Below are 21,393 nucleotides of genomic sequence, written 5' to 3'. Positions count from 1 at the left end.
TAGAGCTGGGCATAAGAGGAAGGCGTTGGATTTGGAGGTGAAGGAGGGAGTGGTCAAAGTCTTCATTACCTGTTTCCCTGCCCCACTCAGCTGCTTCATCCTTATTCTTTATTTGTATTTTGGGTTTGGCTTATTTATGTTTTTTTTGTTATTATTTTAATGTTCACCATTTAGTTACTTTTTTGAATTCTTTTTGAATTTTGAACATAAGCAAGTTTCTTTGTTATATATTGGAGTTTCTTTTGGGTATATGCTCAGTGCAAATGTAATTACTCATGATTACATTTGCACTACCCTAGGGGTTATGACTAATGTTCATTTTAATTTGACTCAAGAAATTTAAAAATTTTCTTATTGATTTTTTTTAATGACTCAGATGAGTCAAAATCTCTTTAAGGTCTCTATGTATTTGTACAGTTTCTCTAAATACTGATTTCTCATTCTATTCTACCATAATCTGACAATATAGATGAAATTATTGTGTTTTCTTTTGCTTTTATTAAGAGTAGATAACTTTGAGTTTTTATATACTCATGTGTCTGAAGGAAAGATATACATTGGACACAGAGAAAAATAAAAAATACTACTCATTATATTCTCAGGAGACTTTGAGATATACTTGTTGGTCACTGTTCTTATTTTTGAGAGACATAGACATTTTTGATTTTTCATAGATAATACATCTCTGGAATTTTCTCAAAATTATAATATTAAATATAGAATAAAAATTATTTAAATATAAAAAAGAGTAGCTTTATGGTCTAAAACGTGTTGTATTTTTTAACCATTTTTTTATTGAATATTCTCTACATTTATATTTCAGATGCTATCCCTTTCCCACAATCCCATTCCCTCTCCCTTTCCCATTGCCTCTATGATGGTGCTCCATCTCTCAGCCACCCTCTCCTACCTCAGCACCTTGATGTTTCCTCTACACTGGGAAAATGAGCTTTCGCTGAACCAAAGGCCTCTATTCCCATTGATGTCAGAAAATGCTGTTCTCTGTTACATATGCACCTGGGGCCATGAGTCTTTCCATGTGAACTCATTGGTTGGTGTCATAGTCCCTGGGAGCTCTGACTGGTTTGGTTAGGTGATCATTTTGTTCTTGCCATGGGGTTGCAGACCCTTTCAGCTCCTTTAGTCTTTTCTCTAGCTCTTTCTTAGGGGTCCTCATGTTCAGTCTGATGGTTAGATCCAAGAATCATCCTCTGTATCAGTATGACTCTAGCAGAGCCTCTGAGGAAGCATCCATTTTAGGTTCTTGCCAGTAAGCACTACTTGGCATCAGCAATAGTGCTTGGGTTTATTGGGTGCATATGGGGCGTATCCCCAGGTATGGCAGACTCTGGATGATCTTTTCTCCAATCCCTGCTTCTCTGTTTGTCTCTTTATTTCTTCTTATGAATGTTTTGCTCTCCCTTCTAAGAAAGAATAAGGTATCCACTTTCTGGACTTCCTTCTCTTTGAGCTTCATAAGTTATATTATGGATGGTTTCTTGGGTATTCCAAATTTTTGGGCTAGTATCTCCTTATAAGTGAATTATCTCATGTGTGTTCCTTGTAACTGGGATACCTCACTAAGGATAATAGCTTCAAGTTCTATCCATTTACCTAGAAATTTCATGAGGTCATTGCTTTTATTAGCTGAGTAGTACTCATTTTTATAAATGAACCACAATTTCTATATCCATTCCTCTGTTGAAGGACATCTGGATCCTTTCCAGCTTCTGGTTATTATAAATAAGGCGGCAATAAACATGTGTCCTTGATATAAGCAAGTGTCCTTGTTATATATTGGAGCTTCTTTTGGGTATATGCTCAGGAGTGGTATAGCTGGGTCCCCAGGTAGTACTGTGTCCAATTTTCTAAGGAAACTCCAGACTTATTTCTAGAGTGATTGTACCAGCTTGCAATCCCACCAACAGTGGAGAAATGTTCCCCTTTCTCCACATCCTTACCAGCATCTGCTGTCACTTGAATTTTTGATCTTAGCCATTCTGACTGGTGTAAGGTAGAATCAGTGTTGTTTTGATTTACATTTCCTTGATGACTGGTGATGTTGAGCATTTCTTTAGGTGCTTCTCAGCCATTCGATATTCCCCAGTTGAGAATTCTTTGTTTAACTCTGTACCCCATTTTTAAATACTATTATTTGATTCTCTGGTATCTAACTTCTTGAGTTCTTTGTATATATTGAATATTAGCTCTCTATCAGATGTGGGATTGGTAAAGATCTTTTCCCAATTTGTTGTTTGCTGTTTTGTCCTTTTGTCGGTGTCCTTAGGCTTACAGAAGCTTTGCAATCAAATGAAGTGTCATTTTTAGATTCTTGATCTTAGAGCATTAGACATTGTTGTTCTGTTCAGGAAATTTTCCCCTGTGCCTACGTGTTCTAAGCTTTTCCCCACTTCCTGTTCTATTAGTTTCAGTGTACCTGGTTTTATGTGGAGATCTTAGATCTACTTGGACTTGAGCTTCATACAAGGAGATAGGAAAGGATCTATTTGCATTCTTCTGCATGCTGAGTGCCAGATGAACCATCATTATTTGTTGAAGAGGATGTCCTTTTTTCCATTAAATGTGTCTTTCTTCTTTTGTTTTTCTTGCATAATTAGTTTCTTGCTTTTCCTGTGGTGTAGTTTTCCTCCTTGTGTTGGGTTTTCCATCTATTATCCCTTGCAGGACTAGATTTGTGGTCAGATATGGTGTAAATTTAGTTTTGTTCTGGAATATCTTGGTCTCTCCATCTATGGTAATTGAGAGTTTTGCTGGATATAGTAACCTGGGCTGGCATTTGTGTTCTCTTAGAGTCTGTGTGATGTCTGTTCAGGATCTTCTAGCTTTTATACTCTCTATTGGGAAATCGGGTGTAATTGTGATTGGTCTGCCTTTATATGTTACTTGTACATTTTCCCCTTACTACTTTTAGTATTCTTTCTTTGTTTTGAACATTTGGAGTTTTGACTATAATGTGTCTGGAAGAATTTCTTTTCTGGTTGAATCTATTTGGAGTTCTGTAGGCTTCCTCTATGTTCATAATCATCTCTTTCTTTAGTGTAGGGATGTTTTCTTCTATGATTTTGTTGAAGATATTTACTGTGTCTTTACTTGACATCGGTTGCCTTCTTCTACTCCTATTATCCTCAGGTTTGGTTTTCTCTTTGTGTCCTTGATCTCTTGGAGATTTTGGTTATGAGCTTTTTGGTTTTGCATCTTCGCTCACTGTTTTGGCATTGTTTCCTATGTTGTCTTCTGCTCCTGAGATTGTCTTCTCCATCTCTTGTAGTCTGTTGGTGATGACTCCTGACTTTTCTCTTAGGTTTTCTTTCTCCAGGGTTGTCTCTTTTTGTGATTTCCTTATTGTATCTATTTCCATTTTCAATGCCTTCACCTTTTCATTTGTGTTTTCCTGTAGTTCTCTGAGTAATTTCTCCTGGTTCTCCTATAATTGTTTAAGGGAATCTTTCATGTGCTTCTCAAAGATCTCCATCATCATCATGAAGTATGAGTTTAAGTCTAAATCTTTTTTTCTGGAGTGTTGGGAAATCCACTACTTGCTTTGGTGAAAGAACTGGGTTCTGATGTTGCCAGGTTGACTTGGCTTTCCTCTTACTATCTTGTTGTCAGTGATTGTTGGTGAGCTTTTTGTTTCTGATTGGTGCTTGTCTCTCCTGTGGGTCTGAAGTTCCGTGGGCTCAGGAGGGAGACTGTTTGTGGGCAGGCAGTGAATTCTGATGGCAGTGACTCAGTTCTGTCCTCCTGGGCTCAGGTGTGAGAGCTCTTGAGAGGCTGTTGCTGGAGCCCAGCCTTCTGCCCATAGGTCCTGAGTTGTAATGGCGGAGATCCAGCTCTTTCTCTAGGCCACAAAGGATCCTTTTCCAGAGAGCACTGTGCTCCCTGTGCTCCAAGAACTCCCAGTGTGACCTCCCTGGGCTTGTGTCCCAGGTTCACCCTTGGTCCAGGTGTAAAATGCCTGTGCAGCTGATCGGCCTTCCCAGGCAGATCTCCAGTCCTCATAATAGTATGTTCTAATTCATTTTATTTTTGGAGGCTGATGATGTTTTTCATAGAAGTCTTGTTTAATTAGTAGTTAACATCTGTTCACTTTGAAAATGTGCATTTTGATTGTTGATATCATTGAATATTATTTGTTTTGGTCTATTGATAGTGCTGAGAAACTTTTTAACTCAATGGAAGTTGCTGGGATTAAAATCACAAGAATTAGTGAGAGGATTACAGGCATGTCACAGTAACAGCATTAGGTCCTATCAGAGATACTTGTACTCACTTTCTAAAGGTTCAGAGACACTAGGTTGTCATAAGAATAAAATCAGAATGGTGTGATCCTGGGAACTGCTGTGGTTTCAAAAGGTTACAGGATATGGAAAGGTGAGTTACATGTGACTGATAGATCAGAGAAGATGTCAGGCAACATGGCAATGTGCAAAGATACACTGTGAACACTTCTTAAAGAGGATGGAAAGAGGCATAAACTGAGAAACATAGAACAGAAATAAGAGGAAAGCAGCATTAGGATGTTGAATGGAATTAGAAGTTGCCTGTGGAACAATTAAAGGATAGTTTTTTTTTTTGGCAAATTACTTCATGAGAAAATAATGAAAGGTGTTATGAGTAGAGAGTTAAATAAAACTTGTAATTTGCTCTGTATAATTTATAGTTTTATATAAAATTGGATAGCTAGAAAATTTCTAAACTGAACTTTATTAAATTATTTATTAGACTAGTAGCTATTAAGTTCAACAGTTACAATTAATAAAGCATTTTCCTGATCTCTTCCTTACCATAATGTAAAAAAAGGGACCTGGGAAAAGCATACTTATAGAGACAGGTTATAGACGGAGACATGCCAAATCCTTTTTATGTGGCCATTATGATCCTAAATGATTAGCGTATTATAACAAATACTAATAATGTTGACTGTTAAATATTTAAGGACAGTAAGTGTTTAAAATAGAAAAAATAGAAAAATAAAAATAGAAAATTACCTAGGTTATATTTATAAACATAGTGGTCAGGATCCTAAGAAAGTGTTCACAAATAGGATACAATAATTATTAAATTAATACACAATCAATCAGATTTATAGGGAAGCAACCTGTGAGTGAACATCAGTCATGGGATGAAGATATTAAAGAAGAAAAATGTTATCTTGTAACAGAAAAAAATCATTAAAATTCAATACCAATACTCAAACCAGAGATCAGATTTCATAACTGGTTGATGGCTATGATTATTTAACACGTGTTTTGTGGTAAAAGCTTTTCAATATTAAGAATTTTGACTATGTTTTTCTCTTCCCCTCCCTGTCTTCTTTTCCACTCAAGTCCCTCCCTCTCCACCCCTTCTGGCTGTGATTGCTTTCTTCCCCCTCCCAAGAGGGATTGAGGCATCCTCACTTGGGCCCTTTGGCTTGTTAAACTTTTTTGAGTTCTGTGGATTGTATTCTGGGTATTCTGTACTTTTGGGGAGCTAATATCCACTTATTAATAAGTACAAACGATGCCTGTCCTTTTGGGTCTGAGTCACCTCACTCAGGATGGTATTTTCTCATTTCTTTCATTTGCCTGCAAAACTCAGGATATCCTTGTTATTAAATAGCTGAGCAGTGTTCCATTGTGTAAATGAACCCCGTTTTCTGTTTCCATCCTTCTGTTGTGGGGCCCCAGGGAGTGGAGAGGTCTTGTAGTGTGAGGGTTGTGGGAAAGGACGTCCTCATGGAGATGGAGAGGAGGTATGGGATGTGGAACAGTGGGAAGTGGACCTGGAGGGGGTAAAATGTGGATTGTAAAAAAATTTAAATAAAATTAAAAACAAAAATCAACAACTTAAACAGAATTTTGGTTACCAAAAGTAAGTTTTACTTTCCTGGATCACAAGCAGTTTGGCTCTGGCAAATGAGAGAAGTGTGGCATATAGTTGCTGACGGGTTCTTGGGACTTTTCTTGAGCTTATTTCTGAGTAGATTCCTAACAACCAAATCTTCCACTCTGTTTCTTTTGAAGCTCCTAAAGAATCTTTGTTTATTATGATTATTTAAAAGAAGAGTATGACAAAATGAAAATATAAATCAACCATTGTATATATTTATCAGCTTTTAAAACCACATTATTACTTTTATTTAGTACAGCATGCTATACCATTCATTGTAAACAATATACTGTTCCTCCCATCTAAACGTATATATGCACTGTGTTCTTTTCTGGTGTTTTTACAGCACATATAAAGTCCACATAGAGAATTAGCTTAATACTGTTGTAGTTATACTTTGAGATTAAACTGGCTAGTTTATGTTAGCCCTGCGTAAAATGGATGTTACATTTATGTTCATTACATACAGTCATACACAGTCATACTCTCACTCGTGGGTGACTATAATGTACATACACAGTTAAATAAAACACACATGCTTTTTAATGCAATTATATGGAGACAATAGAATTAAGCTATCAAGTAATAGGAGCCAAAGAAATGTCAGAGAATGTTACATAAACTGCAAATATAAGGTGTTTTTAGACAATTAAAGAACATAAAATATTATTGGAACACTTTAATATTGTATTTTCAGTGAGTGTATATGTCATGCTTCATCAAAAGAGTCCACATGTGCTATGTGTAACCCAACGACTGAGAAATACTGAGCTGGTAGACCCATCATTTCAATGGCATGGGCCAAAAGGAAAACTTGTTTCAGGTAGGGTTGATTTTAGTTATAATAATTAAGTAGATATATTTAATTGTTACTTATATTTACAAATATTTGTATCTAATACATTTATTATGTATGTGAATATTTTCTATGTAATACCTGGAACTTTGATATAGCAATGTTAATAGTATGCACATTTCTCTACTTTCTTTACTAAGGATAAAGACAGTAAAAAATTCAGCTGTTTATGGAATTCTAGAAGCACTTCTTTTCTAAAAGTTATTATTTTATGTGAAAAATCAGTTTGTTATTATTCATTTACTTATGTACCTATTTTATTGTGACTATCATCTTTGCTGTAAATTTTCAATTTGATTTTGATAATAACTGATTTATTTGCTTTAAAATGTATAGCTTAGCTGATTTTTAAGGGTTTATTTTTATTTTTAACCAGTGAAAACTAATGAGCATTTGTACCAGTGTAGGACACAGTCATTTTTGCATGTCTTCAATGGAACTTTATAAGCTTTGCTACTGTTACCTTTAAAAAACCTTATTGGTATTTTGAGACAGTGCAGAGGATTAAAGGCTGCAGCCTTGCTTTATTTGGACATAGGGAAGTGTGTTTATGTAAAGACTCGCTGAAGATCTGATGCAATCTGTACCTCACTTCAGTAACACAGGACATTGTGCTGTGTATTCCTGTCTACAGAGGGTGCAAAGAGAAACCCTGAGGGGCTGGGTGGGAGCTTACAGAAATTGATGAAATGGTGCTCATGTAAAGGTATCTGATACTGAATTATAGTCAAATCTGTTTTATTCTCTAGTCGCAGTAGTAGATGCTATAGTGTGAACACTATGTTCTACATTAATACCAAACTTTGTCTTTGGAAAATAGACATTTACAGATTGACCTTTTTGTTTTTGGTGTTGTACTTTTGATTTGGAAATTGAAATTTGGAGCATTTCTTCTTTAAGTCAGCATACCTGGTGTCGCAATTTATATTGCAAAGTGTAGTATATACATTATAATTCAGTTACTCCTTTAAGTTGGAAAGACTTTTTTTTTCTTTTCATAATAAAAATATGTACTTAGAAATATAATCTTTCTAGATAAAAATAAAATACCTTCAATACAATATTTATTATTCACATACATACACTTTCTTGGTATTCTGATCATCTGAATTTATACTTGATTATATTTTAAATTTTCCCTACAGTAAGTCCTTATGTGTTAGCTTTAATGGTCAATTCATTTCAGAGAACATGATAAGGTATTATTTTATTAGAGTTTGAATCACTCCTGGACCAAGCATGAGGACCTGACATTATATTTCCATCTTCCAATTAAAAACGAAGAGTGGTTTTCATCTATAACTTAAGCGCTGGGTAGATGTAGGTCCAGGTTTATCCAAGGATCACTGTCTAGCCATCCTACACAAAATGATGAGCTTTAGGTTCAGTAAAAAACCTTGACTCAGCATGTAAGTTGAGGGCCCACCTGCTCAGAGGAGAAGGGAACGGGCAGAGAGAGGGAGAAGGGCTAGGGGACGGGTGACTAGGAGGGAGGCATTGAGTGGGATGAAAAGGGGATATGTAAAAAAATTAAAAATAAAATAAGAGTTAAAAAAGAAGAAAATGTAAAAAAAATGTAAGATGAGGGCTCAAAAGCTGTACGCTGTGTCACCAGGCTGAGACACTTGCCACCAGGTCCAGTGGACTGTGTTCATTTCTCAGGTTCTATACAGAGGGAAGAATGGGCCCCGGCAGGTTGTCCTGTGACCTCCACATTTGTGTCATGAACTCTGCTTACAAATGAAGGAAATATTTTCACAAATAGTGATAAATGTAAAAAAATAAAGAATAAGGGATATATCCCAAGGGAAAGAAGTCTTTGTCTTCAGTTGTGAAGCCACTGAACCAGTGGCTGGGTCTATAACCATTCACATTCACCAGACAGCCTGGTTAACTCAGTAAGTCACAAAACAAAAGGCTTGATTGTGGAAAAAGGTCTTTTAGGGAAGAAGCTTAGTTGGTGGATGTGGGAGAGAGTTAAGAGATGATGGAGGTGAAAATAGCCAGAAAACAGAATGTTCATGTGTGAAAACATCAAATACAGATTTAACAAAAAAGAAAAACTGAGGTGCAGAGCAACCGAGGAGGATGCCAGGATCACAGGCTTATGCATTCACCCATGCACATATGCAGAGAAAAGTCATTTTTCATTCATTTCCCTTAACGTTTTTTATGATGGAATGTCTCACCAAGTGACATGTGCTCAATTTGAAGCACAGTAAGACTAACATTCTTGATCAGTCTTTACAGTAAAGATACACTATTCTAAGATGCTGAGACCTTCAAGTAAAAACTCTTAGCAATTTGTTTCAAGCCCCTCAAGTAAACACTCTCTGGAAACTTGTCTTATTCTTTTGCGTTTCTTTATGCATTTGCCATATACATACACATATATACATACATATGTATACATTCTGAAGGTTTTCATTTTAGCTTTACTAATGTGATATTTTTTCACATCTTTCGTTCTCTTCCAGCTTTATGCAGACACAATTTATAAATTAAATCTGCATATATTTAAGGTGTAAAACTTGGCATTTATATAGATAGGTAGACAGTGGCCACAAGCTATTACTTAGTTATTTCATATGATTCCTTTTTTTTTCCTAGTGAGAACACTTAAGTTCTACTTTTACCAAATTTCAGAGAAAAAGAAAGAAAAATAACAAATAAAAAACAAAAAAGATAACACAAAATCATGGATTCTGTTTTGTTTTGTTTTTCTGAGCATGAAGTCCACCCTGGAGGGCAATTGATATGCCCAGCAATACTTCACTGTAGAAATCTGTTATTGCTTCTCCTTCAAGGTATCAATTAGAAATAGCTTCTTGGAAAGGGATGGAACTCTGTGCCCATTTCTCCTTCTCCATGCTGGGAGCTTGGCTGGCTCAAACATGGGAAGGTCTTGTGCAGGCTGTCACAGTCTCTGAGTTCATATGTGTATCTGCCTTGCTGTGACTAGAAGACACTATTTCTCTGGAGTCAACCCCACCTCTGGCTCCTAACAGTATTCTAACATTCTCTTCTACACTGGTCCCTGAGCCTAAATGTGAGTGGTCTGATATTAGGCATTCCATCTAAGTCTGAGTGTTCCAAAGTCTCTCACTATCTGCACATTGTCCAATTGCAGGTCTCTGTGTTAGTTACCATCTATTGCAATAGGGATCTTTTTTGAAGCGGTTTGATCTATTCACTGATCTATGGGTTTAGCAATATGTCCTTAGGAGTACTTTTGTTGCTATGGTCATTTAGCAGAATAATAGTAGTAAGTTTTTACCTTATATTTTCTTGTACATATCTAAGCCAAGTCATAAGTGTAAACATTTAAAATAATAAGCAAGTTGTAGTGAAATTTTATTATAAAGTTTTAACAGCTCAAAGTCCAGGCCTATCAAAAATGTTGTCAAATTCTAGGTATTAGGATAACAAAGCTAGGAAAGAAGACAAACCAATTAAAGTGAAATGATTAATTAATGAATATCTGTATTGTATAATTTCTTGTATTAAACCCTATATTTTCTGTGCCAAATACATAGCCTTTGTAAATTTTCATTTAGACTTAATTAAATAATGTTCTGTGAATGATCACTGATAGGTGTTATTATAAGCTTGACATTTATATTTAGTATGAAATTCTCTGATTATGTTTCAAAATGTGTTTCTTAAATATTTTAAACATAAAAGTAGCCAGAGGATACTTTGTTATAGATTGTATGTTGTTCAGTTGTCTGACTTTCATATTTTGCACTAGTATGCCTTTGGAATTAGAAGAGATACTGTGAAAATATAATATAAGTATATATATACATATATGCAATGTGTATATACAGATACTGTACATAAGATATATATATATATATATATATATATATATATATATATATATATATATATATATATATACATTATATATGGCATGTATAATGATGTATATATATCTGTTTACCAAAAAGAATTCTTATATTTTTATTTGGAGTTATATTTTCAGTAAGCATACATGAAATGGTATACCTAGAAGGAAGGATATAACATAATGATATGACTCATTATGAGCCAGGATGGCTTATACATAATGTGAGTTTGTTACTAAGTATTTGTTGTAACATAAGTTCTTATACTTACTTCATTTCCTATGTCATATGCAGTAAGTCCACTTACACATATTTGTTCATACGTTTATTGATATTTTTGACATAGGAAAATTTCATCTTGAATCATTACTAAAGAATACATAACTATGATAACTTAAATTTTTATTATAATTTTATTATAATACGAGAAGTTTTTTGAAATGTATAGTAGTCACTTTAATATTTTATAAAATAGCATGTTAAAAGAAATAGGTAAGCTTTTATCACAAGATATTCATGAACAGGTAATAGATATTGAAACAAATATATTCTAAATTTATATTACAGTTTTTAGTTTCATTGAAGATATAGAAATGGAAGATCCTAATCTATAATTCCCTATGTAATATCCTTGAGCGTGGGTATATCTGTCTATTAATTTCTCACTCAGCGTATGCAGCAGGGTTTTGCATATAATAAAAATGTCGGTGATGAGAGCATTCTAGTATTTTTGCTTCAGTTTGAAGAACTGTTTTTAAAGTATTTAAGTATTAAATCATTTACTTAAAATGGAAAAATGATGTTAATTCTTTCAATTATAACAAATGGAGTATTCATTTCTTGATTAAGAAAATTTTAGTATCTGAAAATTTTATGACACAAAAGTGTAGTTATTGAACTTTAAGAATAATATCCTGTCTACCTAATGTTTTATTACATTTGATGAGTTAGGCAGATCTATATTGTCATCTTCATGAACACAAGAAAGAACTGTGCTTCAGAAGATGGAGCGGCTTCCCACGGTTATACAGTTTGTGAGAGAGATGGACTTTTATATCTATATCTTAGGGTATATCTAAGAGTAGATTTATTCTCCTTTGGAAATATAGTTTTCTTCCTGCATAATAAGCTGACACTAAAGGGAGCTTGCATCCCATTCTTCTTTCCAACATAGCAATACTATATCTGATTGACAAGTCTGATGGACCAATTTTCCATTTACTTTTTCTTCTGTAACCCTCAGTGTTTGAAGCCAACTCATTGTTATATATACCTTTTTGTGTAGTGGTGACAAATATTAGTTGTTAATGGTTATACTGTAATAGACTTTGCTTTGGGTACACCATTTCATGTATAAACTCATCATAAACTATATAATGTTATATATTAACTATAATATATAGTTATTTTGGTATGGATAAATAAATACACTATATAAATATATAGTTTCTACATATATTTTGTTTATATTTTTATAAACAGTACTGTATTTCTGGTAGCACCTCTTTGAGTGCAGGGAGCATAGGACAGTTGCTTTATCTCTATATGACATTCTTTGTCCCTTACAACTTAGACAGTTCCACAATTGATGAATTCTGGTTGGTGGAAATTTGATTCTAAGGTCATCCTGGAATCAGCTATCAATACTAGGCACTAAATACAATAAGTGCATTTACATAAATCCATTCTTGAACAAAAATTTTTGTGGTTCTTAGGTTACTTTAAGTGTCAGAATTTTGTCTCTCTATTGTGATTTAAGCAGCTGTATTTTATATCTTCATTAGAAAACAGCACTGCACAAGTAACATCCACAGGAAGCCTCATATTTCAGAGCTTTGAAGAAACCATGAGTGGGGTTTATACATGTTTCCTTGAGTATAAACCAACTGTGGAGGAACCTATTAAAAATCTTCAACTGAAATATATTGTTTATGGTAAGATATGAATTTCATTATATTTAACATTTATTAATGTTTTACAATGTTTAAACATTTTGACAGATTTGGTTTTTATATTTATATTTAAGATAGTTTTAAAATTTCAATATATTTTGATCATATTCTTCTCTGAAATGCTTCCAGATCCTGTTTCCTACTCTACATACTCGATATTAAAATTCATTCTTAAAAACAAACAAGATCTAAATACAACAACAGAATTCCCCAAATCCAAGAAAGCAAAAATATATACCCCAGTGCAAAACAATTCTCCAAACTGTAGCCAAATCATACACAGAAACCTGTGGCATGCATTAAATGTTGGTTAGACATTTTTGAACATGAAATCTGTCCTGTAGTAGTTGATATGCCCAGAGTCACGCCATTGGAGATAACATTTCCCCCTCTTTGGGGCAGGTATATATGTCAATTTAATTGTTAACCTTTACTGGGTAGGTTTTCTTTCATTTATTGATTCATTCTTTTACTAATTCATTCAATCTTTCATTTAAGAAATATAATGAAATAAAATACAATGTGATAAAACAAAAACTATAAAATCAAAGTTGGACAAAGTAACCCAACAGAGAGAAAAGAGCATAGGAGAAGCAACAAGAGTTGGAGACCCACTCCAGAGATTCATAAAAACACTAAACTGAAGCAATGATATCAGCATGAAGGACTGGTGCAGACCGAGGCCGGGCCTGTGCATGCTGCTTCAGTCTCTGTGAGTTCACATGAGCTCTGATCATGTTGACTGAGAGGACCTTGGGGTGGATCTTCATCCTCAGTTAAAGCTGTCTGGAAACATCCTCCTAGACAGTGCAGACGTGATCTTCTATATTATTTCAGATTTAGACTAGTTGATGAGGAAGACTGAAGGTCACAGTCCTGATTTGACTGAGTGGGCTTAGTGTACCTAATCCTAACTGGTTTATTCTGAGACATGTCTCACTGTGGCCCTTGCAGGCCTGAACTCACAGCAATTCTCTATCTTCCGCACCCCAGGTGCTGGGATTACATGTGTGCTACCATGCCTGACTACAAGGGTTGTTATAAAAAGGAAGGCAGAAAAGGGAGAAAAGGGAGATGTGGTAACAAAGGAGAAGTCAAGTGACTGCTTTTGACATTGGAGGTAGGAGTTCCATGTGCCCCAATTTAGGCATCTTGCAGAAGTGAAGTTCTCAATAATTCTTTCATCTAAGGATGTTCCAGAAGGAGAATGTGTTGATTTTAGTTTAGTAAGTCTTACAGATTTGTGTTCTCCAGAATGTAGACAGTTTATGTTGTCCCTAAACTCAAACGTGTGTTACAGTAGCAATAAGAAACACACATGCTATTGTTTTTACGGCCAAGGTGCCAAACAGATGTTCGTTTATTAGTGTTTTCCTGACATGTTGCTTACTCAAAAGCTCTACTCTATATTTCTAATCAGGAGACATTGTTATGATAAATATGCCATTTTAAAGTTAGACAAGTAATTTTTTTAGATTGTTTAAGCAGGCAGTCAGATTTCATCTTTATATTTTTTTCTGTATCTTAGTTTATCACACATATACTTCAGCATTTATTGTAAGAGCATATTTGCATATACTTATACCTGAATAGCGGTTTGTAGAAATGATAATGATAGAGAAATTCACAATGTACATACCACACAGCAGGTGATATTCTGTTTTATGTGTAGTTATTAAACAAGAGAACATACATTTATGTGGTGTAGCAGACAACTAGGACCAGAGTGAGGAATGCTGTCTTGCTTCTGGTGGAAATGGTCCTCACTCAACTATATTATTTGTAGATGTATTAGTCAATGTTCTCCAGAGTCACAGAACTTATAGTCTCTGTATAGCAAGAAATTTGTTGGTGACTTACAGTCTGTAGTCCAATCCCTAACAATAGTGGGCAGCAGCCGTGATGTCCAAGGATCTAGCAGATGCTCAGTCCCACAAGGTAAGCATGTGAAGAGAGAGACAGCCTTCCTTGTTCCTGTGTCCTTATGTAGGCCTCCAAATGAAAGTGTGTCCCAGATTAAAGATGTGTATCACCACACCTGGATCTGGGACTTGCTTGTCCCAGATGACCTTGAGCTCAGTGATCTCCTTGCCTTAGTTTCCTAAGATTCATAGCCTCTATGCCTCAAGATCAGGATCAAAGGTGGGCCTCCCAAGTCTGAATTGTGGTTCATTCCAGATATAGTTAAGTTGACAACCAGAAAGAGCCACTACAGTACATATCTAGTCAAAGGATCCCACTAAAGAGATACTTGCAGATCTGTATCTATAGCTATATTATTCAGAATAGCTATGAAATAAAAATAAGATGGATGTCCATCAACATATGAATGAGTAAAGGAAATATACAATGGAATTTCATTAGTAAGGAAATACACAATTTTGAAATTTACAGAAAACTAGATGTACCCAGAAATTATTAAATTAAATGAGATAGCCTAGACTCAGAAAGTCAGATACTACTTTCTCATATTTTATAACTTATATTTTAATTTTTATATATGCATATGTGCAGGGTACTTATAGTTTGTGAAACTAGAAAGGGGATCATAAGAGGAGAAAATAGAAATCATAAGGGATAGTGGAAGGGACAATGGTAATAAGAAACACATGACATGAAAGTAGAGGGGAAGAGGTAGAAAGAAATAAAAGAAGAGGATGGAAAAATAAAGCACACCTGTAAGTGTCAAATGCAACCCTCTACTGTATATACTTTTAAGTAAGTGCATGTAATGGTGCTATGAGATTGGCTGGTTTCAGTAGTGTAGACAATAAAAGAAACTAAGCTGAACACTTAGTAGTTTTTATAATTTAGAAACTGTATAAAACACTGAAAACCAGTTTTACATAAAAATGTTAATTTAATCTTGACACTTCCATGAAAACAGCACTACATGACAGTGTTGCTCTTCCCTCCACCTCCTCACTCTCTTAGAGTTCATGAGCTCTTTGTAATGACATCACAGGCATCTCCTCACTCTCTAGAGTTCATGAGCTCTTTGTAATGATATCACAGACACATGTGTGTGCAATCACACACAGACAAGCATGTTCACACATGCACACAGTAAGTACATATGCGTATATAATATATAAAATGATATGTTTTTCTGTGGTTTACCAAAAGTTCCTAGTGCTGTTTATCTCTCTTCCCCCTCCCTTTGTACTATCTTCTACCTTCCTCTGAAAAAGGAAAAGGTGTAGCCAAAAGGCTACAGAAAGAAAGCAAATGAAGATATAGTTATCAAAATACAAATTAGGAATAAGTACACAAACAGCAAAGCAATAGCAATCAAGAGACTCTTTAAAACAATAACTTTAAATATTAACAGTTTCAATTTCCTAGTCAAAAGGGGAAAACAGGATGGGACCTAACTGTTATTTTCTTTAATTTTGATATTTTATAGCGGGTTTATTAATTTTTATTACTGTCTACTTAAATGAGTTATTTTAAGTATTTAGGTAGTGCATTTCTCTTCCTTCTTTTTTCTTTGTTAGCTGCAGTATTATTTTTGTAAACAGTTATACTCAGCGGATCACTGCTTTTCTTTTGTTAATTTGTGATAAAGTTAAATGTTCACTGTTATCTTTTAATTATATCCTTCAATGTTCATATGTTTATCTACCATTTCTAAATGTTTGTATTTACTCTAACTTCCAACTCATTTGTGCAATCCTCCTGCTTCAGCCTCTTGAATGCTGGAAATCTAAGTGTGTTCCATTGTACTTGTCTAGTGCTTATTTTTCAGTCACTATGTTTTATGGATTATATTTTAGATATATTTGTAATTTTAAGTTTATTTTAGTGCCACCTACAGCAGTTTTTCTCAGGTCCTTCTAAAAAAATTAAAGATAATGATTTGTAGTTTTTTGAAGTTAGATTTGTATTCATAGATGAGACTTGTTGGTTCCTTGGCAGTTAAAAGCTATCCTATCTCTAAGTACTAAGTTTCACAGTGTATAAATGTTAAAATATAGGTAGAGAAATGAACAGTAGTAAGGGACATCAGTGTGGGTTGGAGGATTCTGCTCAGAATGTGAGGTCAAAGAAGGCAGGAATGAAGTGCTTGGTTGGCCGAAGAACTCTTGTCTTGCAGGGTGACTTTTAATGTTTTTATTATTATGAATTTATTTTCATTTTTGGATTTATTGTACCTTTCTTGTAAGATTTAGAGATCTACATTAAAATGTGTCTTCACTTCCACATACTGTACTGAAATTAAGTAAAACTAACTATGTATTAAAATATATTTAAAAATATTTTTGTGAATTATATCTCTGGGATTTCTTCTAATATTTAATATCTTAAAGCAGAACAGTATGATTTCCTTTCTCTCTATATAATTCTTTTGTATAAAAGCTCCAAGATGTGATGCCAGAATTTGAGCATCAGTATAGTGAGATCAGCCTCCTTAGGGCTGAGCAGCAGTATAGTGAGATCAGCCTCCTTAGGGCTGAGCAGCAGTATAGTGAGATCAGCCTCCTTTGGGAGGATCTTAGCTTTGGCAGTGTTGGCAGTAGCCATGACAAGATTTTTGTAACTCGATTTCTTTGTTCCTGACACAATATCAGTAATGTGAATTTTAAATGATGACAAGGTTTCACTGAGTCACTGTTTTAGAGTCTCTGTGCTATTTCAAACCTAGTATGCTGTGAGAGAGGAGTTTGTTAAGGAAGGAGAATATAGTTGTTTATTGGAAAATGGATATGAAGTTACCATGCATTTAAATTGCATAAATGCTCATGTTTTTGTCTTTTTCTTCTTACTTTCTGTAGCTTATCGTGAACCTCGATTTTATTACCAGTTCACAGCCCGATACCATGCAGCTCCCTGCAATAGTATCTATAACATTTCTTTTGAGAAGAAACTTCTACAGATTTTAAGTAAACTGGTTCTTGAACTTTCCTGTGAAATTTCCTTGATTAAGTCTGAATGCCATCGTGTTAAAATGCAGAGAGCTGGTTTGCAAAATGAATTATTCTTCACATTTTCAGGTAAATATACAAAATATTTTAAAGAAAGTCAATTTGAGAAAACAACTGTTTAGAATATGAATGTTACTGATCTAAATGTATTTTTTCCTCTCTACTTTAACTTAATGCTAATAGCCTTCCAAATAATGTCCTGCTGATTCATGCTGTTAGTGGAAAGTGTGCTGTGGCTCTTTACTGTTGAGTGAAAGTTAAGGCAAGACACCCTAGTATTAGTTACAGTGATTCAGTCAGTGAGGGCTCTTGCTTGTAAGGTAGCTAGCATTGTACAACAGACACTCCATCCTGTTTAAGGTGTTGTTATTAACTGTGGGTGTGGAAGCACAGAATTTCAGGAACAAATACCCATGCACTTTATAGCATGTCTTCCTCTACCACCCCCCTTTTGTCATCTAGAATTTGGGCAGAGACAGAAGAGCAGCATGAAGCTTTCCCTTATCTTCTGTAATTCTTGCTTTGTCTCTTCAGGAATATTTCAACATTTTCACCAAATGGTCAAGCTAAATGGTTTGCTTAAGGTTTTCTGTGGCCAATCAAGGGCACACTATTAGTATACAGAGGCTTCCTGAGTCTTTGTTTCCTAGTTATTTTAAATAGATGGACAAGCCCTAAGAAAAACTTTTCTTTGAATCCATCATAGGAAGGAGATGACATCCAGTGTAAATGTTGCAATTGTGAACCTGCTTTGTGCTTCCTCAAATGACTGATGTTTTTGAATATTTTAAAATGTGTTATGTGGTCATTTACCTTTTTGGGAAATTGTTAACTCAGATTATTTTTCCCTTTAAATGGTGGAGATTCTTACTTTTTAAATGTTTTTTTTTTTTTTAGGTGTAAGAAAAATAAGCAGAGTAAGACCAGTGGTTAGTACTGGAGCAGTAGATGAAGAAGAGAAGAGGGAAAGAAGGGCAAGGAACAGGAAAGGTGGAGGACGGAGATCTGGCAGCTGCAGCTAAAGGCAAATGAAAAGAGAAGACAGGTGGAAAAATGCAGTTGAGCTACTGGAACAATTCCAGAGCTCAAGAGGCAGAGAAGGCAGAGTGTTAAGTCTCTGGGAGCCAGTATTCTTTGGAAAAAGTTAGAAAGAAAGAAAGAAAGAAAAAAAGAAAGAAAGAAAGAAAGAAAGAAAGAAAACAAAGAAAGAAAGGACCAAAGAAGAAACAGGACATGGTAGATTGGTCTGTTGAGTTGGAATTGACCCCAGAGTCTGTTTCTTTCTCCGCTACTAAAATGATTGCTTTTGTGCTAGGACTCTGTGGGGTGGCTGTTCTCCAGCTACTCTGGGCAGGCTGTGAATCTGCAGTGGCTCCTGCCTGGATGCAGTCTGCCTACTCTTGTTATCTTTTTGCTCAGTTTATTGCACTAGCTGTAGTTTTAGAATCTTGATGCCTTGCTTCTGTTCTTAGTGTGAAGCCACCTGGCTTTTGTCTCTTACACGTGGTGGAGACTGCAGTTTGTTGCAGGCGTTCTTCATCCATTGGAAGACATTTGCATCAGCCGAGAGTTAGCAGTATTTTGGACAGGAATGGGATTGTCATGCAGTGCTCAACTTCCTCCTTTCCCTTAGAGATGTGGTCAGAAGCTTGTCTCTCTTTCTGTTGTCACTGTAGACTGGAGTCAATCCTACTTAATCATGCCATGTTGTTCTCTTGATATATTGTTGGATTTGATTCCATATTATTGAGATTTGTTTGCATATATGTTCATAAGTTATTGGTCTGAAGTTTCTCTTTTAATGTCTTTATCTGAGTTTTGTATCAGGGTAAAACTTTCATTGTAAGGTATCATTAAGTAAGTAAGCCCCAATGTATTATCTTACTCTGGAGCAAATAGGTCTGTTTTATAGGATATAGTGTAAGCATTGGTGCATTCGTTTTGTTTGTACATTTTCATCTTTGACATTTTATATATATGTGTAATGTATTCTGGTCACTCCTCCCCAACCCCCCCATTAGTTCATGCTCTCCTATGCCAGCCCTCATTATTCTTTGGAAATTTCTTTCCCATGTTCATTAATTTTTGTTTTCGACTCATAGAATCTAACTAGAGCTGTTTGTGCGATTCTGGGGTTGGAGATATTCTTTTAAGTTTGATTTGATCACTAGCAGCATTACAACTAGAAACCATGCCTCTCCATTCACTGGACTCCACCAGTTAATAATAAACCATCAGTAAATGCTGAGGCCCTGTGCTTCCTGTTTCCCTTCCATAGTTGGGGACAAGAAGAGCTTGACTCGTGTGAACCTAGTGCCAATATACACAACTGAACTTAAGTTTTCTAGAAGAGCAGGAATTGCTCTAAACCTCTGAGCCATCTTTTTAGCCACCACTGTTTACAATGTTAATATCTTCTTTAATTTAGTATATTGTTTCTTCCCTTTTAAGAAATTGAATTTGTAGTGGGATCTCTTGCTGTACTTCCTTGCTGTCTTCACTCTTCTGATCAGCCAGGACTTGACTATGCATATTAGTGCTGGCATTGAAGATGCATGTCACCACCTCAGTCCTCACCTTTGTTCCTTGAGTGCTGGGAATCTGAAGTTGAGTCTTCATTGTTCACCCATCAAATACCTTTACTCATGTTCAAGACATAGATAACAGGAATTCTTAACTCTTTGTGGAAAGTTGATCCTACTGTCATTATATAACTTTATTCTTCCTTAAAACCAGGAGTAATTCTTCTCTTCATTCTGACTTATGTATGAGAGAAACAGGGTTTCTCCTGCTTCCTTTGTGTTCATGTTAACTGCTATGTACTTTTCTCATCTTTTTCTTGTATTTTATGTGTATCCTTACATTTAATATAGCTCTCTATGGAAAACTTGCACTCTGGCCTTAAAATGATATATTCTATCTTAGTTCTTAGTATTGTATAGCCCTTATATATGACAAATTACTTTTTTCTCTTTTCTGGATTATTTCTTTTTGTTATTTCTGATGTTTGACATAGCAGTGAAGGCTCCATCTGCTTGTGTTTATGAAGTGTATAGCATGTTAGATTTGAGGGAATTGGCCATCATTTACTCAAATAAATTTCACTACTGTGCATATATGTGTTGTCTGTTGGCTTTCTGTGCCTTTTCATTTTCATTCACTACTCCTTGTCCTCCTCCCACTCCTCCTCCTTCATTATAAGATTTATTTATTTAATGTATATAGGTGCACTGTAACTGTCTTCAGACACACCAGAAGAGGAAATCAAATCCCATTACAGATGGTTGTCAGACATCATGTGGTTGCTGGGTTTTGAAGTCAGGACCTCTGGAAGAGCTGTTAACTGCTGAGCCACTTCACTGGCCTCATTCATTTCTTTCTTTTCTTTTTTCTTTTTCTTTTTGATTATATTTCAGTGACATATTGTTTCTCCAGACTGCTCAAATATTTTGTAAATTTTTTTTCAGTGAATTCCTTTCAGCTATAATTCTTTGCCCTAGCTATTAGATGACTTTTTATAATTTATTTTGTTATTTATATTCTTTTCATAGCAACATGTTCTGTTTCCTTTAGTTCTTTGTCCATTATTATTTTCAGCTCCTTGAGCATATTAAAAATTGTTCTTAGAGGTGTTGTACATTAGCCTACTGCTTGCTGTGTCAGGGAATCATGGCTTCTCAGAGACATCAGAGTTATTAAATGCATAGACAATTAAACATCTCTATGTAAAATTGTTTGGAAGATTGTGAGGAAATTGAGCTGATTAAGATTATGTATTCAGATAACCCTGGGTTTATTTGAAAATTGTCTAATTGGGAAAATAGGTAAATGCTAAAATGATGTAAGTAGTGTTAAAGGGAAAATTATCAAGATTACTGTTGGTTATTTTACAAGTAATTTTAAATAAAAAACTGAAG

At 35.0% G+C, this 21,393-nt stretch overlaps 1 protein-coding gene across 2 annotated transcripts in view; it reads left to right on the top strand.

Annotated features, from left to right (window-relative positions):
- Nucleotides 1-21,393, top strand: part of ZPBP (zona pellucida binding protein) — a gene marked incomplete at both ends in the record, with an annotated part of 130,875 nt that overhangs the window by 39,998 nt on the left and 69,484 nt on the right. For both annotated transcript variants that reach the window (XM_080926081.1, XM_080926080.1), the window contains 3 exons: nt 6,590-6,715; nt 12,384-12,533; nt 17,327-17,545. In XM_080926081.1, the coding sequence (XP_080782207.1) occupies nt 6,590-6,715; nt 12,384-12,533; nt 17,327-17,545 (495 nt within the window). The remainder of the gene's footprint in view (nt 1-6,589; nt 6,716-12,383; nt 12,534-17,326; nt 17,546-21,393) is intronic.

Source organism: Micromys minutus, assembly GCF_963924665.1.
Source record: "Micromys minutus genome assembly, chromosome: 1".
Taxonomy (NCBI): Eukaryota; Metazoa; Chordata; class Mammalia; order Rodentia; family Muridae; genus Micromys; species Micromys minutus.
Note: the sequence above shows the minus strand (reverse complement) of the source record. Positions and strands in the feature narration are given on the sequence as shown.